This window comes from Astyanax mexicanus, chromosome 1, assembly GCF_023375975.1.
Source record: "Astyanax mexicanus isolate ESR-SI-001 chromosome 1, AstMex3_surface, whole genome shotgun sequence".
Lineage (NCBI taxonomy): Eukaryota > Metazoa > Chordata > Actinopteri > Characiformes > Acestrorhamphidae > Astyanax > Astyanax mexicanus.
In genome coordinates this window covers 105,022,405-105,048,242 of record NC_064408.1, presented here as the reverse complement: position 1 = coordinate 105,048,242, position 25,838 = coordinate 105,022,405, and the positions used below count along the sequence as shown (strand labels likewise).

At 40.4% G+C, this 25,838-nt stretch overlaps 1 protein-coding gene across 1 annotated transcript in view; it reads left to right on the top strand.

Annotated features, from left to right (window-relative positions):
• The window catches only part of gli3 (GLI family zinc finger 3), a 174,694-nt gene that overhangs the window by 51,295 nt on the left and 97,561 nt on the right, over positions 1-25,838 (top strand). Inside the window, exon 3 of the mRNA XM_022662267.2 lies at positions 19,694-19,939. Within this exon, the coding sequence (XP_022517988.2) occupies positions 19,694-19,939 (246 nt within the window). The remainder of the gene's footprint in view (positions 1-19,693; positions 19,940-25,838) is intronic.

The following is a 25,838-nucleotide window of genomic DNA, read 5'->3' as shown; positions in this document are numbered from 1 at the left end:
GGGAATGTTGTTTTGATTTACAGCTCAGTGTGGCTGCTGAGACATGAGTGCAAGAGCAGGACAAGAGTAGCTTTAGGTCAGATGGTCTTTAAATTGTTCAAACCGATAATTCTTTTATAAAGCTTAATGCAATTATAATCAGACCTAATTACTGTATTAAACATTAAACCAGATAACAGGGAACATTATAAGAATGTTAAGCAATGTTTTGAAAAGGTTAGAATGGTTAGTCTTTTACTTAAATATTACTTAAATAATCTTTCAGGAACCTAAAGTTTGTCACATTACAATCCCCGCTAGAAAAATGCTAACATTAAAAAAAAAAAGTCACATTCTCAAAACAAGAATTGATGTGGCAGAAACATTTCCAGAACATTTACAATCATTAAATAAAAACATTTTAACAACCTCCAGAAAACTTGACAGACTAAACATTCTAAAAAAGTGTTAACTGTAAAGTAACCAAAAATTGCACTAAACTAAAATACATGAATTTATTGTATTCAGCTCCACAGCATTTGAACACCCCTATTAATGAATGCATTCTTCTACTTTGTACTAAATTGCACTAATTGGTAAAACAGATTTAGGCCTTTAGATCTCTTTAATTTTAGGATTATATTTTAAGAGTATATGTGATATTTGCTTTTTATGCCCAATACCCACCTCCACCTACTAGACATTCCAATCAGTTTCTCCTAGAAGTCTTCTTACACACCACCATCATAGAATCTTGAAAATTAGCCTCCGAACTAGAGCATGGGGAAGCAGAAACTCAAGAATGGGTTCTTATAGGACTGGGAGCAGACCACTGCCGTGTAGCAATGCTGAGATCTCCTGAAATCTGCCTGGATTTAAAGGTAGTAAGCAGCTGATCTAACCACAGGCTCTGAGACAGGGATGAAGTGTATGCTTCCTGGTGGATCAGTACTACTGCTGACTGCTGCAGAGGAACAATACAGGCTTTACATTAGATTGTGACAAAGCGGGGGTGGATTTTTGTACATTCAGAAATGGAGGCTGACGTTTCTGTGCTTTAATGCCGAAGCCCGAATCGGCTGAGATTTAGCTTGGGTCTAGTATTCCATTTCAGTCTAATTGCAACATGCTTAATTCACACAGTCAGAATGTCTTTTGTACTTATGTGCAGTTAGTACACGATAATGGCTGACAGATGTAATGTTCTTTTTTTTTTTTTTTTTTGCTTTTACAAAGACATTCACGAAGACGACAGCTCTTGATTTTTTTTTCCTTGTGCGTGATAGCTTGTGCCTGCTCCTCTCAAATCCCTTTTTGCATAATTTGGCAAATTAGTCACATATGGAGCCAGTTGTTTCAGTGTGTGGTGACTTGGCATTTTTTTTTTTTTTCGCTGCTGGAAAAATTGTCATGTTATTTTTATGGTTTTGGGCTTGTGGTCCGGAATCCCGATTGTCATGTTATTTTTACGAGCGCTGGCTTGTAGTTTGGAACTCTGATTGTCATGGTGGCCTGAGAAAGGGGTCGTATGTCTATGCAGGGGCTGTAGGGAAATGGTAAGCATTAACAGCTGTGCCTTCAAAGAGCTTGGCCGTGTTGGATGGCCAGCCCCATGCTCCACCTGCAATGTAGACTTTATACGGAACTTGATCCGCAGCCACAACTGGCCTGTACTTTTTACTGTGGACTGTTTTATGCATCCAGTTGTTTGATGCACATTCAGTGCTGTTGAGCTAACTCAGAAATCAGATATGCTTATTAGGAATCATAAAGCTATCTGCAGTTACAAAAAAAAGCACAAATACTGAAAGGCCACATCATAATCAGTCTTTAGTTTCAACCCTGCACTCTTATTTACATCCAAACCATATGGAAACGGAGTATTTTACAATATATTTTCCTTTCCCCACATTCAAACATGGATTGCTTTATTGAGACCATCTGAAACCAGCTGAAACCAATGGAACTGCTTTAGCAGGATGCTAACTTAATTTCGAGAGGCTGGTTTAACGTGTCTCTCGCATGCACACTTGAGCTAAAGCGTGCCGTATTGCTTGCAGAGAGGTCATATGTTTTAGCGCGATGCTAATTTAAAACAGCCTGCTTGCAGCATGGTTTAATCCTATTGTTTCACATTTAGCCACAATGCTAGGGCTTGCTTTCCGAGTCTACCTATACTGTATTGCTGTATTGATGCATTGCTCATCACAATTAAAATCTTAATAATCATACAATAAATGGGAGAAATTAGTTATGAAATTACTAGAAAGGCTATACTCTAAACTCCTCCTCCCACCTTGCTCCTTGCTAACTTCCGGTATCCTTCCAATAACTATTCCCTATGACAACGTTTCTGCACCCCATCACCTCCCTGTCTCCATATGCCTCCTGACTTCTAACTTTCATTCTTTCAGCAAGGTGGAGGAGGGGTTAGCTTCTAGTGTAAAACAGAGGCCACACAGAATTCCATTCCCAATCCCCAGATCTCTCAGTCACCACTGACTCAAGTGTTTGCATTCTTTACTTTTTTCACAAATGGGACATGCTTTTAGCTACCATGCTTATTTTTCATACAGAATCTAGTGCTTTATTTGACCCATCAGTATAAGTTATTTTCTAAAGAATTGCTCACAAGCTACAGAGTACTGTGTATTCTTCATGGGACTGGACAACTTGGATCTCAACCTCCATACTGTGAATGGCTTGGCACGACTACACACATCACGACCCCATAATAATTAACAGTAGAATCTGTGTCAATATAATATGCCTTTTGGTCATAAAGGTTTTCAATATTTACTCTGACTGAACACATTAGTACAAATATAGAGAGGTTAAATAATACAAATATTATTTCTTACATTCTTACATTTTTGAAAATGTTTGCTTTAATATTTTAGGTGTTTCAATTATTTATTATTCAAATATAAAACTATTTAACTGTTTAAGAATTGTCTTGTCCACCCTATCATCACCCAGTCACTTTAAGAAACTAACCTAAACTAAACTAACATTGTTTTATTTCCCTGGGACTGAAGACACTTGATGCATGTTCAGCAATTAATATTATAATAATTTTACCCAATATTTATCATTGTTTTCTCCATATTTACACTTACATGCATCATAGGAAAAAAAGTGGTTAGGCTGGAAAGTGACGATTTCTGTGTAGTCTGATGCCAGATATACAGCTCTGAAAAAAAATAAGAAACCACTTAAAAATGATGAGTTTTTTTATTTTACTAAATTGAAAACCTCTGGAATATATTAAAGAGGAAGATAGAGGATCACAAGTCATCAAACCAAGCTGAATTTTTGCACCAGGAGTGGCATAAATGCCAAGATGCATGAAACTGTATTTAAAAAAACAGGATTATTGTTCCAAATATTGATTTCTGAACTCTTTAAATTTTATAAATATGAACTTGTTTTCTTTGCATTATTTGAGGTTTGAAAGCTCTGCATCTTTTTTGTTATTTCAGCCATTTCTTATTTTCTGCAAATTAATGCTCTAAATGACAATGTTTTTATTTGGAATTTGGGAGAAATGTTGTCTGTAGTTTATAGAATAAAACAACAATGTTCATTTTACTCAAACATAAATCTATAAATAGCCAAAATCAGAAGAAGTGAGGGCCTATAGGTCCAGTATTCAGGCTGAATAAACAGGCTAAAATGTAAAAACACATTTGCATTATTCACTATGTCATGTTTAAATATAGCCCAACACTGCCCTTTAACAGTCATGGTCAAGGTCCCAAGATCCTAAATGACACCAAAGCAGATCTTCAGCAAGTAACCTTGGAATGTGGCATGCTAAACTGTTTATTTTACTCTCCCTTTTTTAAAATAGATCAGAAAACTCTTGAGATATTGTAGATACAGTAACTACTCAGCCTGCGACTGCTATGACATGACAGTGAATAAGCAGGGCCTACATTACCCCAGTGCGCCGACTGGACCGGAGGCCGGTCCGAAATCTCACCCGCACAGGAACAAACGCTGCGAGACGGCCCTCCACTCCGAGGGGCGACATTTCGTCATCATTGATAAAGTGCTTAGCGGCGAGCAAATTAATGAATCTGGCCTGACTGAGAGCGGGGGAAGGGAAGAAGGGATCGAGAGAGGAAGGGAGAGAGCGAGGGAGCTGGAGGAGGGGGAGAAAAGGGGGTTATGGAGCAGTAATCCCGTTCCGGCTAAACGGCTGATCCTTCTCATTCTTTAGATATCAAATGTCAGAAGTTAAATTAGCCTGCTAGCCCCTGATAGCGGTTAACATGCTTTTAAATGGGGAGGGGAGGAGAGGCAAGGGGAGGGGGCCAGTGAATTCCAGACCCCATGGGATGGCAGGCAGGTGCCTTTGAAGTGTCTAATTATCCTTCTCTCCATAAGTACCGGCTAACTGTCTTAATAGGCCTCTCCTCGCTGTGCCAGACCGAGTAGCATGTATTTACCCTGAGCGCAGCCACACGGGGCAGCATCGCTATGAAGGCAATGTCGCCACAGAGTTCGCTCTTTAATTTTTTATTACCATCTTGTAGTCTTTGGTGTCCAAGAGAAACCGCTCTTCAAGTTCAGACTCCAAAACAAATTGACCACATTCCAGTCCATCCCTGACCCTGAACTACATTTGGTTTAAAAAAGGTGTAAAAAGAGATGTGAAAAGAAGAATATATTGGTGGTTTGTCTGCTGTGTGTGTTTTCTGGCCCTCTCTTGGTGCAGTTGGCAATAATTGGGGAGCCCCAGGCTTGGCCTGGGCTGTTGCTGAGTGAGGGGAGGGACCAGCTAATGGTCAAACACAGCGGAAAGCTGGAACATGCAGAACTAATGGACCGTTAGCACACTGGTATCATCGCCAGCCTGGAAACGGAGAGAAGAACATTTAGATTTGCTGAAAACAATCATTGAGGACTAAAAAAAGCATGTCCAACAGTAATGGAATCCAGCAGCATTTCCGAAGTCATCTTACTTACCTATGGCATCTAAAATGACTAAACTATACTTACGGGTATATCATTGTGGCAGAGCTCTGAAGTTGAACACAGATAAAGAGTATTTTGGAAGATAGGTCATAAGCCATATGGTGAAAATAAAGAGCAGGGAGGTGGAAACTGCACCCGTATCTGCTGTACATTGGGCCAGGGCCCATAACGGTATTCACCTTGCCATATCATAGGAAAAAAATGACCTGCCCCTTATTCTCAATGGCTTACCTGGGTTCCCTTAATGCCTACTAACACCAATCACACCCCATTATGCCTTCTGATCAAGGCCCAGCCAAATGCCCTAACAAGGTCTGATGGGAGTGGAGGTGTGATTCGGGCGATGGCAGAGAAAAACCAAACTCTGAATAGGCCAAATGCACCATTGTCCACCTCGGAGAGGCACTTTCACCCACGCGCTCCACTCTTCCACAATCATCTGCTCTTGATGGAACGCATGCGAGTGTTGAAGCTGTTCTCAGAGAATGCTGTTCCTCTAACTGGAGGGGTGCGGGGCAGGGGAGGAACGATGGGTTGGGGGGGAGTCCCGTAAAGCTCTTAAGCTCTTTTTCAGTGATTCTGATTTGAAGGGAGTGAGGAGAGCAGGAGAGGAGGAAGGAGTCTCGCTCTGACTTTGATTCCTTCTGCCCTGGCCCCCGCGGCCGCTGAGTAGGGAGTCGGGGACGGCCCAACTCTGCTTGCTCGGGTCCCTGAAGAGGCCTAGCGGCAAAATGATAAACCTGAGACCCACTGCTCCAGAACTGGGGGGCTGGGATGCATGTTTGTCAAATTTAGATGTGCAGGACCTGTCACATTTGCGCAGCTGCATATAAAGAGGAACAGCAACGAGATTTCTTTGGGAAATCAAATCAAACCCTTGACAACAGAAGCATTCAGAATGGGCTGTGAAACCCTCATGGCCCGCAAACAACCTCACACACTAATTACCCAATACATCACTCATACAGCCCTCTGTTTGAATAAAGCCTTAAAAGAGACTTGCCTGCAAATGATGAAACTCATCTGTGGGGTTGCGTGGCCAGTTTAAACCTTTCTTTACAACTCTCTTTGATCTGAAATTAATTCAACTTTTTATTGGAGCTTTACATTGCTTACTCGTCATAAGTACATCGTACCTATCTTACACTAGTGGCCAATCAGAGCAAAGGAAGCAGAGGGAAAATCAAGGAACATCAAGGAAATGTAAGGAAAATTCTTGAGTCACAAATAAAAAATCCCTTCACAGGCTCTTAAAATCAACTTTATCTAATAAAGCTATACAACAGCTCATAAGCTGGCAAGAAGGATCCCAATGGCAAGTGGACCTAAGGATGTTTAAACCAATGTTGAAACAGAAGAATAGTTAAGATTTCCGGTAAAGAATATGTAGTGCAGTAAAAAAAAATAGCACAAACTGTCTCAGGTACCTTGCTCATGCAACAGAAAATGCTCTTAAAAGTATGAGCGACTTTAAGACGACCAGAAGTGACACAGCCATCCCACAGGGGTTTTAAGGATTGAAGTAATATCCTTTTCTGGCAGGCAGGCCTTAAAGTGTGAGTTATGAGCAGGATGTTCTATAACCTGCTTGTGCCGAGCTCAGATCCACTCTACTGTACTTGAAGGCTTATTCACCTCCTCATAGTAACAAGCTGAACTCGACTATGAGCCCGCGTTGGCTGAGTATTAAGCCTGCCCTGGTGGGGGTTAAAGGATGGATCTTGGCGAACTTTTCTCCTCTCCTCCGCAGCCAAGAAGTGATAGAATACCCCACACAATCGCAATAATCCCCTTGCTCTTCTCTGGCTTCTATACCCTGTCAGTGGTTGGTGGAGATTCCCGTCCCCCCCTTTTCTTTCTCTCTCTCTCTCTCTATATATTTCTCTCCCTCTCTTTCTCTATCCTCCCTCCCCTTCCCCCTCTAGCGCTTGCTAATCGTGAGCGATTCCCTTTGCGTTTGGCGCAGGTGCCAGGTTTCTGAATCAGGTAGCAGTAAGCCTCTCGCAGAGGTAGCCCTATTAAACCCGTGCCAACTGAAGGCATTTCTGCGTCGCCGCCTCATTGTTAATTGGTGGAGTCGCAAGCTTCTCCTTCAAGTTGATTTGCAAGAGAAAAGGGGGAAAAAGAAAGAGGAGGCAGGGAGAGGGAGAGATTATCGCACCGGAGGAGAGGCGCTTTGAAGCAGTGTTTTGTGTTCTCCGCGAACAGCTCTCCTGCTTCTGTGGGTTGCTCCCTCACTGACGTTCTCCAGTCGAGCCAGACTCCAGTTATTGACAGTGCAGTCCTCAAAAGTTCATAGGTGGAGTTTTGCTGTTGATTGGCTCTCCACCATTCAACCTATAGAACTTGTTCTTGGGCCAGAAAGAAGACAACCTTAAAGGGCCAGAAACAGCAGGTAGGGAAAGGAAGGCCTACAGCTCATTTTATGGCCTGTTGGGATTAAGCTTAGGATCTGAGACATCTACATGCACATAATGACTAGAGTTAAATCAGAGGTAGTCCAAAGTTAAACAATGCATTTGTGGCTACAAATATATGTTGGGAGTACTGAATCTCAATTTCTCTTTTTTTTTGACAAATTTGAAACAAGCAGCTGCAGTTTACATTGTTTTAAGTTGCCATGATGAATAAATCAATAGAAATGCTTCAATATGCAATTAAATCATTTACACTGATGTCTATTAAAAGTTTAAATTAAAAAGGTTTTCCCTCCTCCTGCCATTTCAGAAATGACAGTGACAATATGTACTGTAAATTTTATTCTGGTTGTCTGTTCTGCTATATTCAGTAAGCTGTAAGCTGTAAGAAAATACCAACCAACTGCAAGGCCTTTTGGTTGTCTGATGGACTGTTTGCAGTAGCAACACCCTTTATGACTTCATTCCTACTGCAGGCTGATGCTGTACTAAAGGGCATATACTGTATAGGTGTGTTCAAGCTTGTAACACTACAGCTACAGAAGATTTTTAAATGGGCTTAATATGGACTGGGGAGTTTGGTGTTCCATGGTTTCAGCCCTTCAAGGTCTTTTTCCAGAAACAGTGTGCAACAACCTGCAAGACTGATGCAAAAGGCTCTAGGTGTGTGCATATGTGTGTGTGTGTGTGTTGGGAGGGTAGTTGTAGAAGTGGTTGGCGTGCATCAGAGCACCAGCCAAAAGAGATCGAAGTGGGGCAAATAGAGGGAAGGAAAAATAACTCTGCCTCTCTGAGCCCTCATTCACCCTCCATTATCTGTGTCCCAGGGCCAATGGGGTCCTTCAGTGGCTACCAAACATGGGTCCTTGCCCCATTATCTCTTTTTCCCTATTTTCTGTCATTTCACCGCATTCTTGCTTTCCCTTCACTCTTCCTTGGAGGGGCCTTCTCATTAAGGCTCTTGAAGCGCACAGCAGCCGTTTTGAAGGGATTCCTGAAGCCAGAGTTTTACAATGAAGGCCTCGAACTGTAAAACAGAAGAGACCGGGGCACTTAGATTTAACGAGGGGGCTGATAGGGGGGGTGGGAAAAAGGATGTAGGGAAGAACAGGGAGAGACAGAAGGAGGTATGGACGTAGAGACAGAACAAGGCTGATACAGAGAGAGAAGAGAGTGAGAAATAGAGAAAATGGAAAATAGTAAAAGAACAATTATAGAGAGAGTGGGATGATAGACAAAAAGAAATGTGAGAAACAGAGCATGAGAGAAAAGGGAGAGAGGGGGAAAGAGAGTTAAGACTGCAATTGAGTAGAAAGAGAGAAAAATAGACTGAGGTTTGGCAGTAGATAAAAACAGGAGAGATACAGAAAGACGGCGAGAGAGTTAGGTCAATAGTTAGGCAGCACAAGAGAGTGAGACAGAAAGATTGACTAAGATAGAGGGGGAGAAACAGCAGACAGACAGATCAAGGAAGAAATCTAGAAAATGTGAAAAGAGAGAGAATGAGAGAGGCAGACAGCCAGAAAGAGGGAAAAAGAAATATAACAAAAGAAAAGAGAAACAGAACGAAAGACACAGTTCAACAAAGTGTCAGACAGACAGACATTGAGAAAAACAGAGCAAAAAAAAAGAGAATGAGGGAGGTGCAATAGCTAGACAAAAAAAGGTGAGAGAAAGGAGTAAGAGAGAGAGAGCGAGAGATACAGACAGAGTTAGTGATTAACAAAAAAGGGGAGAAAAATGATAATAAAGATATTGTGAGAGACAGAAAGACAGACAGACCATCAAAAAGAAGGTGAGTAACAAAACAAAACAAAAAGAAAATATGAAGAAAATAAGAGAGAGATAGAGAGAGAGAGAGACATCAGGAGATACACAGACCAACAGACAGCACGACAGAGAAAGACAGAAACAGAAAGAGAGAGAGAATAAGAGAAAGAGAAATAGAACAAAAGAAAAGAGAGACAGAACGAAAGACATAGTTCAACAAAGTGTCAGACAGACAGACAGTGAGAAAAACAGAGCGAAAGAAAAAAGAGAGAATGAGGGAGGTGCAAGAGCTAGATAGAAAAAGGTGAGAGACAGGCCAACAAAAGGAGAGAGAAAGACAGACAGACTTACTGACTGACAAAAAAAGGGAGAGAAATGACAGGAGAGAGAGAGAAAGACAATCAGAAAGAAGGTGAGAAACAGAACAAAAGACAATCTGGAGAAAATGAGAGAGAAAAAGAGAGAGAGAGACATCAGGAGACACACAGACCAAAGACAGCCCGACAGAGAAAGGAAGAGAAACAGAGGCCGACAGAGAGAGACAGAAACAGAGAGAGAGAGAGAGAGAGAGAGAGAGGTTGAGTGGTGCAGAGAGAGCTGGTGAAACACTAGAGCCAGAGCGGTTGCCTGTGATCACGGCTGCAGTGAGCACAATTACCTCCTTTTCAAATCCTTCAGTGACACTGCGGGAGGAAGGAGGACTTTGAAAGTTGAAAGGCAGGAGCTCGCTTTCAAGCCTCAAACGCGCGCAGGAAAAGGCCTGTGAAATTTGTTCAGGGCTCCCTATCCACCATTAGCTTGTTTCTTCCTCTCGCCTCCAGGCATTTAAGCGCTTTTTGAAAAGATGTTAAGAAATTCAATCACCACAGAGAGAAAGGGAGAGGGAGAGAGAGAGAGAGAGAGGGAGACAGAGAGTGTGCGCAAGTTTTTCTTTCTTTCTGCTTTCCATCGGTCCAGAGAGAGCGGACCTGTTCGCAGGTGAAGTGGCCTGCCGTGAAGCAGGAGAGGAATGGGTGGAGACCTCAAACAAAGCCCTAAATGAGAGAAATGAAGCAAAACAAAGGCAGAGGAGAGAAATGTGGATGGTCAGGCCTATGAAAATCTCTCTCATCTGCTTCACGTCAGATGCAATCCCGGTGTTAAGAGCTCACTGGGCCCATAGCCTCAGAAAGGCTGTACAATCGGTTTTCTCACTTTCTCACTAATGCATCAAATACACTATATATACAGAAGTATTGGAATATACCTCTTTATAGCTGAATTCAGGTGCTTTTTATTCAGTCCCATTACCACATTAGTAAAAGAATGGGGAATGAATAGAGAAAATCAGCATAAAAGTAGCTGTTGTGATTGTTTGCTGTTTGCTCAAGTCTTCTTCTAGTACCTGGCAGAATATGTGTGTATTATGTACTGTTTTCCATGTTTTGTTGCTTTCATGCTCTTCTTTAAAAACTGACAAAATGAGCTAATTAGCAAATTAGTAAATCAAATAATGCCTTAAAAATATCCATATGTAGTTTTTTCTTTATATTAGCAAGAAGTTAGAATTAGAGTTCACACCTAGGTCATGAATCTGAGCCATTAAGGAACCATAATTTTAAGAGAGCAGATGAAAGCTGGAGCAAAAGAAGATTAGAATAAATGGAGAGAGCCTATAGAATAGACAGAATAGCTCCTCTCCTTCCGTCTGTCTGTTTGCTGAACAAATCAAGTGGCTGTTGACCTCCCGCCGCTGAGTGTTTACTGAGCCATTGATGCTGGTGGGCTCCTAAATGATGAGCAGCTTTAAGCAGCCGTGTGCTGGAATAATGAACCCCACTACATCTGTCTGTGAATCTCTGTTTCTCTCTGTTTATCTATCTGTCTCTTTCTCTCTCTTTCTCTCTCTGGCTCTCTTTCTGCCTCCCTCTCTCTTTCTTCCTCTTTCTCACTGTCTTTTCTTTCCCCTCTCTCCCTCTCTTTCTCTGGCTCTCAGTGATGATGTAGGGGGGTGGGGTGACACTTGTTTGATTGAGCATTGTATTCACCACTTGACCCTGTGGCTGAGCCTTCTGAATGGCCTCACTGTGGGGGGTTGAGGAAAGTGAGAGAGTGAGCGAGAGAGAGAAAAAAGTGAGAGAGAGAAAGTGTCTTCGGAATGATGTAGCTTTGTGACCCGTATCATATTAAGCCAAAGTTTATGATCTTTGACCTATTGGAAAATTTCTTGAAAATTTTAACCTCGCATCTCCAAAATATTTACAGTTTTACAGGTGAAAGAAAAAAAAATGACGTTTAGTGAAGGTCAGTACAAAAAATATTATATTATATTACAAACTATTTTGGATTAATTGCATTGGTCCATTCATAATGAAATTTAAAGCCATGTAAAAAACAACTGTCAGATTCAGATTACATCACAAAAGTGACAGCAAGAGTATTTACAGCTCTGGAAAATATTAAGACCACTTTAGTTTCTGAATCAGTTTCTCTCATTTAGCTATTTATACACTCTAAAAAACAGAGGTACGATATGAGTACTTTTTTGTACTCGAAGGTACACTCTTTATAATTGTACCCTCAAAGGTACAATATTGGTCTTTACGGGGTCAGATTTGTTCCCTCTGAAGTACAAAGTAATTTCTAACAGCAATAAGTACAGATTTGTACCATTTAACAAGCCAAAAGGTACATTCAGTATTCTGTATCACTGTACTAATGAACAGTATATATTTAAATTGCACATTTTTTATTTGAAAGCCAGACAATTTTGTATCATCAAGTTTTTGAGCCATATTTAGTTGATGATAATGTTTATAATCTTTATCATCTTTACTGCCACAAAAACCATGGGTACAAAAAAGGACTTTCACTGAAAGGTACTTTTTTGTGCCTCAATATAAGGTACAGCCCCAGCGACAAGCTTTGTACTCTTTTAAGTACAAATCTGTACTTATATTTCTTAGAGTGTAGGTATACTGTATGTTTGAGTTGTTTTATTCTATAAACTAAAGACAAAATTTCTCCAAATAAAATATTGTAATTTAGAGCATTTATTTTCAGAAAATTAGAAATGGCTGAAATAACAAAAAAATGCAGAACTTTCAGACATCAAATAATGAAAAGAAAACAAGTTCATATTCATAAAGTTTTAAGAATTTGGAAATCAATATTTGGTGAAATAACTCACAGTTTCATGCATCTTGGCATGTTCTCCTCCACCAGTCCTACACACAGCTTTTGGATAACTTTATGTCACTCCTGGTGCAAAAAATTCAAGCAGTTCAGCTTAGTTTAATGGCTCTTGAGCGTCTATCTTTCTCTTGATTATATTCCAGAGGTTTTCAATTTGGTAAAAACAAAGAGTTTCATTATTATTAAGTGGTCTCATTTTTTTCCAGAGATGTATTTTACATCTACGAAAAGCAGAAAGGTAAAGATGACTTAGAGAAGATTATGATTTTTAGCAACTTTAGTGTATTATTTTAGTTTTGTACAATTTAACAGCAAAAAAAAATGGAAATTAAAAAATTATGTTTAACAGGAAGATTGTTTAGTTCTGGACGACCAAGAAAATATTCTGTGAGAACTTACAATGTCCTTACAATTGCTAGAAAGATAAACCCAAACTCTTGTTTGACTGTAAAAATATTGTGAACAATAGAGTCATAAAATAGCAAAAAACGGCAAACATCAAAAATACATTTGGAGAAAAAGGGTTGTAGAATGATCTTAAACTTTTCAATTGTTGACATCTTAAACTCTGCAGAACCACCAGTGGGGTTTGATATGTTAAGAGCAACTCAGCCAGTTTGTACTGCTTTGATTGTAGTTTCTGAATAGTAATCTTTAGGGTGTAATAAAAGTCACAGAGCATAAGAGTTAATCACGCTTTGGACGTGATATACAATATCACCAAATACTCTTAACGATCACCTTGTAAAAAATCCTGTCTGACCCATGGCTGGTCTTTGAACAGGAACATTTAATTACACCATTTGCCAGTGCAGTAAATCTTAGCAGGACAAAAACATGGACTGAGTGTTTTGGCTCCATGCTGTTTGACAGACTTTTGGAGCGGGCAGCGTATCTGAGGGCCGGCACTGCAGGCTGGGCACAGACGGTCACTGCAGGCTTAAGCTAATAGGACTTGGGTGAAAACGCTTTAGGCCGATTGGCCTAAACCAGTGAGGGAGTGCGAGTCAGTTATCTCCCTAAAGCAGAGATCACAGGCCTCACTTTCATCTTTCACTCCAATAAAAACTGCAGAGTCCGAATGCCCCCTTTTATTTTTATTTACTAAGTGTGGGTTACTGTGTTGTGTCTACTTAGGAATTTATTGTTTTCTGTGTCCATCAGACCACCAGGTATTATAGATCATAGTATTTTCTGCATTATTTCAGTCTGATGCCAATCTGTAAGCTCACCCTTTGTTTCAGTTTTTTTTTTATTAATTACTGTACTTTTTGTCATTGTAAATGTTTGGAATTTTTTTGACAATCAAATGACAGATTTATAAAAAATATATATAAACTTTAGATATCAGCAGCAGACATGCATGCCACTCTAGGCAACCTGCCATTAGACATTTTGCCAGCAGGTTCGTGTTCTTCTGTTCAGAGAGTCCTATTCTATTGGCAGTTGAGTAGTTGGGAGTAGTTGAGTGTTGGGTACAACTTAAGGTAGCTAAAAGTATAAAACATACAGCTCTGTAAAAAAATTAAGAGACAACTTCAGTTTCTGAATCAGTTTCTCTGATTTTACTATTTATAGGTATATGTTTCAGTAAAATGAACATTGTTTTTTTATTCTATAAACTACAGGCAACATTTATCCCAAATTCCCAATAGAAATATTGTCATTTAGAGCATTTATTTGCAGAAAATGTGAAATGGCTGTAATAACAAAAAAGATGTTCTCCTCCACCAGCCTTACACACTGCTTTTGGACAACTTTATGCCACTCCTGGTTCAAAAATTCAAGCAGTTCAGCCTGGTTTGATTTTTTTGTGTTTTCCTCTTGATTATATTCCAGAGATTTTTAATTTGGTTAAATCTAAGAAACTCCTAATTTTTAAGGGGTCTCTTATTTTTTACCAGAGCTGTATATTTGGACATGAGGTCTACACACACAGTGAGCTGTAGTTATAGCTAGTGACTTGCATGCTCCTGTGACATGCTCTCCCTGTGTGTGTATGTGTGTGTGTGTGTGTGTGTGTGTATGACGGCAGGAATATGCTGCTTTTCCAATCCCTTTATGACAGTATTGCGGTTTGTGAGAGCAGGCCTATTAATCCAGCTTTAGCTGCGTAAGTGCCATTATACCCTTAATAAGATCACTGGCTGTGCAGTATAGGATTAAATACTTATAACATAACTGACACTGTCAATTCTCACGGATAGAGCAGGCCTGTCCTCTAACTCGCTCCTCCTCTCTCTCACTCTCTCTGTCTCTCTCTGTCTCTTTATCTGTAATGGTTATATACTGTACATAATAAGGGTCATGGAATTGATTGTGAGCAATGACAGTGAGACATCCAAATGAGAGAAATCGTGATAATGGAAAAAAGGAAGAGAAGAAAAAAGGGATGAAGAACAGGAACTAGAGAAAGATTGGGAGATTGAGCAGAAAGAGCACAGATCGGTTGGAGGAAACTACAATCTCCTGTAGTGTCTCACAGGACGCACTCTTTAATCTACCCACACCTCACCACTGGGATTGGTGTTTTTTTAAGCCATGGATAAACCAGTGTGTATGTGTCTAGAAGCTTCTCAGGCCGCTGTAGCTCATTTAACCTTTGCTCTGGAGCTCCTGGACTTTTGGATACGGTACTATGGTTTTTGCCAGGGTTTCAAAGAGTCTTCAGCGTATTCAGAAAATCTTTTCGTGAGTGATTCAATAATTGTGGGTCTGGACTTCTATCTGATTTAGATGGTTCAAGATGGTTCATACTAGGATTCTCTTGGCTGTCTGTGTGTAACCCATTGTTATATGTGGGTTATATGTTTGTTTTAAAGATGGATGTGATGTTTTTAATGTGAGCCATGGACATTACTAACCAGACACCACCAGTCATAATCATTACCAGCCACTGTGCTGTCCACTGTGGGTGTTAATGGCTTCTAAGATGTATTACTAGTAAACACGTGGCACTCTAAATAAAGGAATGTTAAACTTACACAACCCTACAGCTTTAGAAATGCAATAATTAATATCCAATTGATCTGACACCCACTATCAGGCCATGCTTGAACTCTGATGGACTATATTTGGATTATTATGTCATATATTTATATAATGTATAATGATTTAGAATATTATATAAAAAATATACTTACGGATAATTTTTTACCTGTTTTCTACATGCTAAGACCAACATGGCTGTTCTAGTAGCAGCTTTTTCAAGACTCGATTTTAATTACTTGAATGTAACTGTCAGTCTGCCTCCTCTGGACTGTGAACTACTCAAATACTTCAATTCCCAGCATGCACTCAAACCAGACTTTGCTGACTCTGCTGATTACGTGGCTCTACGGCTTTCACGCTCCCCCAGTTACTGATTGTTTTCACCTGGCCGGTCTTGTATTTTTACCCCTCTGTTTGCTCTGTTCCCTTGCTGAATATTATTAATCTATTAAGCTCTTCTACAACATGTTTCCTTTGTTGTCCTTTTTGTTTTCTGACTACCGATTTGGCCTTGCCCCCTCTATTGTCTATTTCCATTACCAATTTTTATTATTTTTGTATTTTTGACTACTCATTTGCCTTTACACCTTCTATGCTCAATTTTCTGTTTATAACCTATGCTCTGGTATGTTGTTTATTTTTGCTGCCTAACTCTTACTGACCCTGCCTGTCCCTTACTACCCTTGTAAGCCTATCCCATTTGTAAATAAACTGTGTGTTTGGTATCTGCGTGTGTCTGTTGTGTGTCTGGCCTGTGTGACAGTAAGCTATAGCTTTAATATTCTTAAACTAATATTTTTTGAACTACATTAGCCACATGCTGTAATGCTAAATAAAACTAAAGAAGCTGATTATAGATACCAAATGTATCTGGGCTCATTGACTGCATTCAAATTATATTTAAAAAAATATTTTGGTTAAACAATCACTTTAGAGAGTTCAGTAAACTAAAATAGATGATGGATCACATGCCCCTTATGCAATGTTAGAAAGCTCACTCTGCAGGAGAGGAGTACCGCCCCCACCATGCTGTTCCCCTCTGAGTGCAGGGGTGATGACCTATAGAACATAGGGTAATGGGTCACATCTCCCTGACCCGAATCAAGCAGTAAAAACCCACTAAAGCCAGCAGAGCCCGTAAACTGAGAACACTCCGCTCCAGTTTAAACCCACCGGGGAGGCCGTCCCTGCAGGCTACACTTCTGACTCCACTGCACTGCCTGCCCTGCAGTACAGCTTACTTAAACACACACACACACACACATATGTTTGTGTGTAAGAAAGAGGGAGCAGTATAGAGGTAGACTACGCGTGTGAGAGAGCTAGCTAGAGCAAGAGGAGTGAGAGAGAGAGAGAGAAAAAGAGAGAAAGAGAGAGAGAAAGAAGGCTGGGGGAAGGAGGGGGGTGGCTCGTGGGCGTTGATACTACCCATGAGGCCACTTAATGGGCAGTTTGGAATGCAAGGAAAAGACTCAGCTGCCCTCTCCATGGGATTCTGTGTCTTTGAAAAAAGAGAGAGAGAGAGAGAGAGAGAGAGAGAGAGAGAGCTGACAGAAAAAGAGAGAAGGAGAAAGCTGACAGGCAGAGAGAGCAAGAGAGAGAGAGAAGAGTGAGAGAGGTAGGAAGAGAGAGAGACAGACGACGAGAGAAAGAGAGAGTAGGGTAGAGAAAGAGCATTTGTGGGAAGTGCTCATCCGTCGCTTGCTGAGAAGTTGAAGGTTTGCCTGTTTTATTTCTCAGGTTGGACACAGTGCAGACACAGGGCCTCTAGCCTGCCCATGTGTGCTGGTGCGTCCCTGTGGTATGTGTGTGTGTGTGTGTGTTTATGAATGTGTATTTTTTAGGATCCTAAAATGGGAACACCATTTTATTTCGATTAAAAAAACACTGGGAGATGTTTTGTTAGGTGTCGCATTGTATAACAATTATACCATCCTATCTACAGTTTCAAAAAATCATGTTGTTGCTCCACTGACTGTAATAAGGAGAATGGCATCAATGCCCTTTTCACTACAGGCCTATATGCTGTTAACTGCACTATGTATCTTTGGTGGAGCTGCACGAGAACTCTTACAAAAACTTGGTGGGTTAAATAGACTTTTATCATTCTAGCTAAGAAGCTACAGTGCAAACATTCACATCTCTTATTTGATGTCTTGACCATTTACTTATTTTAAATAGTAGGTAGTTTGATCTGTACCCCAGTGCTATTATCTGTATTTATCTCTCAAAATTGAAAAAAAAAAAAGTTTAATTTTTGCACCAGGAGTAACATAAAGTTATCCAAAAGCAGTGTGTAAGACTGGTGGAGAAGAACAGGAATTATTCCACCAAATATTGATTTCTGAACTCTTTGAATTTGAACTAGTTTTCTTTGCATTATTTGAGGTCTTATCTGCAAATAAATGCTCTAAATGACAATGTTTTTATTTGGAATTTGGGAGAAATGTTGTCTGTAGTTTATAGAATAAAACAACAATGTTCATTTAACTTAAACATATACCTATAAATAGCAAAATCAGATAATCTGATTCAGAAACTGAATTGATCTCTTAATTTTTTCCAGAGCTGTATATGAGTAAAAGTTTATATTTTCAACTTTGACAGAGGCCAGTTTGTATAGAAATTGGATTTTATTGCAGAGCTCAATTAAGCAAAGGCTACTGTAAGGAACTGCTGATGGACCACTGAGTCCAAATACTCTGGCTGTATATATACTAAAGCTATGAGCTACAGATCAGACAGTGTCAAGGAAAGCAGACAGAAGACTATTGATAACAGTTAGGATGCAACCACAGATATACAGTACAGTAGAGTACAGACCAGGGAGCACAACTCTATTTATTCTGAATTGGGTTTTGTTTTTAAGTTACATATTATATAAGGGACGTACTATATATGTGGAACTTAAAAATTGATGTATGTGTGCGTGCATGTGTGTCTTTTCTCATTTAGCTTGGAGCAACCAAAACCAAGAGGCTCCAGACGCAATCCCCCGTAAAGCACATAAAGCACTCCTAAAACCAAACGTGCTGATTTCAGCTTCCCCCAGAGCTTTCAGCGTGACCAGACCTGTTCCATGTTACTGTGTGTATCTGAGTGTGTGTGTGTGTGTGTGAGAACACGCCTGAAGAAAATGTGTCCTGACAGTACTATTACCAAGCAAGAAGTTATGGCATTATTCAGCCGTAAAAGTTTGATTTAGAAAGATCTTCAGCATCTGCATGCTCTTTTTCACACTCTCCCTCTTCTTCAGGTTCAGATTAATGTAGCACCCTGCTTCCCATCAGCTTTGTGTGTGCGTGTGTGTGTGTGTCTGAACTAAAGATGTGCAGCTGGGCTAGGAGGCTCTAGAGTTCAGTGAAATGTAGACCCGCAAATCACACTCTTGTCTGTTACTGAGTTCAAAATATGCACTTAGTTAACTGAATGTGTTTATAGTTTTGCCCCATTTTGATGTTTTACTTGATTTGTTCATAACCCTAAATAACATTTACCTGTTGTCAACATGTAGTCACACACAGTATACTAATATTTTAATTATTTAATTATATTTAATATTTTTTTAATTGTTAATTTTATAAAATAATATACGGAATGAAGTCTGAAATACTACAAACTAATAATACACTAGTAAAGTGTTTTTTTTTCAGTATTTAAAGTAGGGCTTTACAATATGGTGCTTCATTATCGTTATTGATTATGCCACAATTTATGCCAGTGAGCAATAGATACATTACAAGATGTGATGCAATGCCATTTTCAATGTAAAATTTACTGTAAGACCTTTTACTGCTTAATACAAAAGGAAAATTTACATGGTATGCATTTTTTATGACATATCCTCCAGATTGTCAGATAATATTGGTCCAGTGTTGCTTATTTTTCTGTAGTAATGGATTGGGCATGATTAATATAGGCGTATTCTTAAATCTGGTGAAAAATCTGTATCTTTTAATATTGCAGAAAAATATGTATTGCTGTGTCATTTTTGTTCCAATATTGTGCAGTCATAATTAACACTGTTTGCAGATTTCCACTTTCCACTTTGTATATTAGTGAATGATTCATACGTATTGTTCTTTAAAGTAAGCAACCATACATGTAGGCCTAATATAATAAAGTTATACATTTATTTGTAGAGTTATTAGACCTTTAGCTCATAGTATTTTACTGGAGTTTGTTAGAAAGTCCAAAATTGAGCTTTCCACTGTTGTTTTCAGTAGAGTTCCATTTCCATTTCAAAGATTATGAAAGAAATGATGCTGATCCATACTGTAGTTTATATACTGTATTATTAATAACAGGTTTCACCTGGTTTCACCTCAAAGCATTGGTTTCACCTCTAATATCTCTCTCTGTCTGTCTGTCTCTATCAGAAGATGAAAGCTCTGGTTCTCCATACCATCGGGAGAGGCGTAATGCGATCAGTGGGCAGCCGGCAGGCCTGGGCTCGGCAGCCGGTAAGCTGAGTGAGGAGCCGTCCACCTCCACAGAAGAGCGCCCCTCACAGGTGAAGAAGGAGCTGCACACCTCTTTGCCCCACCTGGCCGACCACACTCTTCCATACCGGGGCACATTGTTCGCCATGGACCCCAGAAATGGCTACCTGGATGCCCACTATGGTGAGTGACTGACTTAGTGTCTTATTCTACTAGCTGAACAGAGATGTCCTGATCAGTTGTGGAGTAATCAGGTTATTGTGTAGCTATGATGGTCGTGATTGTTCCTGTTCATTTTAAAAGAAGAGCATCAAGTTCTTTGAATTTTGGTATCTACTCAGTACTAAAGTATACAGGGGTTGGACAATGAAACTGAAACACCTGGTTTTAGACCACAATAATTTATTGTCCTGACGGACAGTTCTGGTGGAAACAGGAGAGTTGAGGTGCACATTGAATTCTGTCGTGATTTGGGCAGCCGTGGTTTTATGTTTTTTGGATACAATCTGGGTTAGCACCCGAACATCCCTTTCAGACAGCTTCCTCTTACAGCGTCCACAGTTAATCCTGTTGGATGTGGTTCGTTCTTCTTGGTGGTATGCTGACATTACCCTGGATACCGTGGCTCTTGATACATCACAAAGACTTGCTGTCTTGGTCACAGATGTGCCAGCAAGACGTGCACCAACAATTTGTCCTCTTTTGAACTCTGGTATGTCACCCATAATGTTGCGTGCATTGCAATATTTTTAGCAAAACTGTGCTCTTACCCTGCTGATTGAACCTTCACACTCTACTCTTACTGGTGCAATGTGCAATTAATAAAAACTGTCCACCAGGCTGCTCTAATTTAGCCGTGAATCCTCCCACACTAAAATGACAGGTGTTTCAGTTTCAGTGTCCAACCCCTGTAGTTTTCATTACATGTCTACTATTCGCTACAATGGTGTTCTTTGAGTGAGAATGCAAAAAAAACACTTGGGGTTTTTAATCAAAGACCATGTTGTAATATGTTTGTAGTAGAAAGGTAAAATGTGTATAATGACTGAATAAAGAATTATTTAAAGATCTAAGCAACCACCACAACTAAAAGCTTCTTCAAACTCCCAAATCTCTTTTTCAAACTTCTTTCTTCTTTGATGGAGACAAAAGTGCTTATAATTTCTAATTGTTTAAAGAACAGTGTGTACTGTTTCAGACCAGCACTGGATCACATTGGCTCATGTCTTCTTTAGACATCTGATCTCTGCAGTGAAGTAGAGGCTGGAGAATATAGCTTTTGTCTGTATGCAGGAGAGGCAGGTAGTCTAGTTTGTCTAGTTGCCCCCCCACCAACCCAATCTCTGGCTCTGTCCTCTCTCTCTCTCTCTCTCTCTCTCTCTTTTCTCTCTCTTTCTCTCCATTCTTTTTTCTTTCGTCGGGAGGTTAGTATGGGGGGGAAGAGTCGCTCCGTTCCCTAATTCCCTCATTAGGGGCCGAGAGTAAGCACACAACTCAAGCCTCCCTAATCAGCACTCTGATCAAAGCACTGCGGGGAGGAGAGCCGTCAGCTTCTCTTTCCCTCTCTCTCTCTTTCTCTCTCTTTCCTTCTTTCTCCCTATCCCTCAATTTCTCTGATTCCCGTTACAGAATGTCAGCAATAGAAAGAGAGAGCAAAAGAAAGAAAGCGAGAGAGAGAGCAAGAGAAAGTGAGAGAGATGATGTGAGCGACGGCCTTTTGAGGGGTTAATTTGGCCCAGCAAACCTTTTGCCTGGCCGTTGCTGGCGGACTGGAATTCAGTGTGATGGCTTGTTTAGTTTGGCTAAATTGGCCTCGAGCTGGGCCTGACAGAGTAGACTTAATCCACTGCACTTAATGAAGTTCTCTCTCTCCCGCTCTTTCTCTCCATCTCCTGGCACATTTACTGTATCTCTCCTTAGCTAGTTCATTAGCTGCACTCTCCCTTTCCCCGCTCCGCCGGCAACGATCCGGCTGACTTGTCCGAATGCAGAAAGGTTAACTACAGTCAGCCCAATCAGTAGACTCACAAGCACAACATCACCGGCTAATAGCACCCTGTCCAGCTCAGCAAGACTGCCAGCTTTCATAAAGACTGAAAGAGAGAGAGAGAGAGAGAGAGAGAGAGAGAGAGAGAGGGAGAGTATAGGGTTGGCTAGAGTTCTAAGAAGGTGGGCCAGGGGTCTAAATCTGAGTGAAATGAAGAAAAAAACTAAATTTGAAGACGAAAAGCAGGAAAGAGAGAGGCAAAGACTGTGCGAGACATAAGTGAAAAAAAGGAAAACAGGGACGTTCCAACTGGCTGGATCCTAGTAAGAAGCAATGATGAAGGGTAGGGGGTCACCCGCTGGGGTTAAAGTTCGCGTGGAAAGTCACCAGCCTCAACAGAGGAGCTGAAAAAGGTCAGGAAAAGTCAAAGAGGGGCCACCTCATCTGAAAGCACTCCATTCTTTCCGCATGGGAGACCCCAACAGAAGTAAGATGAACTGCAGGACGGAGAGGGTCTCCCCAGTCTGAAGAAATCTACTAGAATTACAAAGAGTGACAAGATTTTTCTGGGGGATTTAATAGGAATGAAGTCGTAAGGAAAGACACAACTGTGCATATATATATATAAAAAAATAATAATAATAGGTGCAAAAAAAAAAAATCCTGAATGGGTTGTTATTTTGTTTTCTGGCACTCTGCTGAAAACAGTTGGAGATTCTGGACAAGACTTGCGTGATTCAATTACACTTGATTGATTTGCTAAAAGCATTTTTGTTTTCAAATAAGGGATAACAGGGTTGACCAGTCAGTAACCTCCAGCAGTCCTGATCTGCTGACATATATTACTCTAATGCAGAAAGTAAAATTTCATAAACTATTACCTAAACCCAATGCTCTGGAGACTCCAATGGAAACTAATCTAAAGTCATTTAAACATTTATTTTAAAGAAGCTCCTTAACAGAGAAAAGCTATAGCAACACTGTCTTCTCAATACCTCTTCTAGTACATGGCAGACAGGTTGTTTGTGTATAAAGGCAAATCAGCACCAACAGTGGATGAGGGCTGTGGAGAAAATAGTATGCTCTTGATGTTTTTCAATATTTCATTAATATTTTGGTGATAATAGAGCATAGACATATATTTAACCATTTCCTGTATCTGTAGAATCTGCCCTTTTGATTGCATCTCATTTTTTGATTGCATCTCAACGGATTTTCTGACTCACCAGCTTAAATACCAACAGCAACAATTGCAAAAGTCTGGTGCCAATCACTCCTTTCTAAAGTCTTTGAGGTGTGAAAATTCTTAAACTCTGTTGGAACCAAGCCATGACACACACACACACACACACACTAACACACACACACACATTCCTCTAGAGCCCCAACTTCCTCTGGAGCTCCCTTTCTCTTGCAGATCCATCAGGTCATAAATGTGTCCCAGGTGTGTGTGTGTGTGTTTGAGTGTGTGTAGGTGTGAGATATATCCATGTGTGTTTGTGTGTATATGTAATGGAGAGCTTGTGACTCTTTGTGCTGTGTAGGCAGTAGTAGAGGAATGCAAGGGATGGCACAGGTAAAGTGTGATTAGTCTTCCTGCCGGAGCGTGGCAGGGCCTAATGCTCCTAAACGAGCCTCCACCTGCCGGCTCACACACCTGGTCACCACGGCAACATGCATCGGACACCCCCCACTGCTGTCTCAAGACAGCGGGAGGAGGAGGGGGAGGAGAAGAAGACCCTGGTCCAAGACAGAGGGGGAGTGCCTGGGTGCCTGATAGAGTTGATAAAGTAGAGATATAAAATAAAAATCTCTGTTTAGTTTTTTCTTCTTCCTACCGCTTTGTAGACTGGAGAATACAGTTTTTTTTTTCTCAAAGGTACCCCAAGGCACTGGTGGATAATCTGATATCAAAAAGACTATAATGAATGTCTGGATTCTTAATGTCTAGACAGACATTAAATATAAGTTAGAAAGGAAAATAGGGCTCATATCAAAGTTCAGTGTCCGCTTGACAGTAGGTTTTAATGTTAGACAACTGTTTTCTGTGTGTTGTTTACTTAAGAAGAAGTACTTAAAGGCAAATCTATATACTCCACAATCTTCTCTGCAACACAGCTAGACAGTTGCAGTCATGCAAGACCAGCATCCTATCTGTTTAAATGGGTAGAGACCAAAATACTGGAAAGTGATGGTCAAATGACTATTTCCAAAACAAGTTTTACATCACTGATAAAATCTGATAAAAAATTCACAGACAGTTTGTATCATTTAACTCAGTAATGCACAAAAAACATGTTTTTCAACTTGTAATGGATTCTCCCCATTGAAGGGGGTTTTCCCAATACTTTCCAGAGTTGTTAGCCAAACTAGCAAGCTGATTGGCTCTTTTTGTTAAAGGGTGGCATTTTAAAACCATCAAATCAACATCTAGGAAAGTTAAAATTGAATGTGTGGATGTTAACTATTAAGCTGATGTTGGATTTTGGTCTACATTTCACAAATGTACATCAATATCCTTTGTTTTGGATTTTGGATTGTGGTTGCTTAACGGTACAACTTCACCTGTCATCACTACTCTACATCTATCGGATGTTGGCATTAGATGTTGTCCTGAAATTGAATTTTCATCACCCTACGTCTCAACCTACATTTAACCAGATATAAACATCTACCAGTGTTGGTGGCCAGCTGGGTATAAAATTTCCGTCAAAGGTACAGTATAATCCTTAAGGTCCAATAGGTTAACATGAGGTTACACTGCATATCGCCGCTCTCCAATGAAAAGCAGGTATCTCCAAAACAGCAACTTTACAGGAGAGATAAAAAAGAATCTTCTAAACTTTCAATGGAAGTCAATGTAAAAAGAGTTTATTTCAAGTCATTTTGAAGAGTTTCTATTGGTCCGTTCATCAAGAAATTTTGGCACATTGTAAGCGACTGTTTTGTGTTGAAATTATGTAGAAAACTAAAAATCGACAGAAACGGAGATGCTTGTTTTTAATTGGACAGCGACGATGTACTTTCCCTTCAAATTAGAGAGAAAGGGAAATATTTGTACCTGCACTTTTCAGGGCGGTTATGGATTCCTTACTACATGGCTATGAACGGTTAAACATTTAGCAATAAGGCTTGTAGTCGAGGCGGTGATGCTGTGTTTGCTGAGTGGCTTCTCTCCCACTGCCGTGCACAAAGCTCATCGTCGCTTAGGATAAAAAGCATACAGGATAAATAGCATTTTTGCGCATTAGTGGAATTCGCAATTCCTGAGCCTTAGCTGCTCCTTTTCTCTCTTTCATAAATAAAAAAAAGGGATAAGAGTTTCCATATCATCCTGCTTACTGCCTCGCTAACACAGTGTGGATAAGAACTAGGGATTGAAGGGGGGATTAATGAAAGAGAGAGGGAGAGAAAAACGAGGAAGGGAGCGGATGTCTTAAGATTGTAATTGTGTGAGGGTGTGTAAGCATCGCTAGCGTTGGAACATCTGTTTATATTGTAGGCTGATTAGAGGGTCACTGGGCCTCAGCAACAGTGAGCCACTTGCTGGCTAAGCAACTTCTCATCTCCGCTGGGAAGGGGGATCCTCTTCCTCCTCCTCGTCCTCCTCTTCCAAGTGTTCTTATTTTCTTAAACAGATGCGCTCGTGGCCTGTAAGAGCTGAGTCCCATTACGGGAATTAAAGCAAGCTGAATTGAAAGCTTGGCCTTCATGCACATTTTGAAGATGTTTTTTGAATAAGGCAAAGCGCAAACTTCCAGCAGGGCTGGAGCTGCGTAGAGTTGCTGGATCTACCCATGGTCGTCCCACAAGTGTGAAGCCATATCGTTTCCTCAACAAACTCCGCCAAACAATAGAGGTATTGAGGTCTGGCTCAGCATTTCTGGCTGCGTGGACGGTTCTTCGAGCATTTTGTCCTTTCAGAGAGTATTAGCTCCTTCAGGACACCTGTGCTTGACATTCAAGTCTAAGTGAAACTACTTCTAAGCTTACCAAGTGTCAGCCCACGACGTCTCAGATGTGTGAAACGTTCACCCCGCTGGAAAGAAAGTAGGGCCCGAGCTGTAACAGTGGATTCAGTTTCAACGCTCAGTG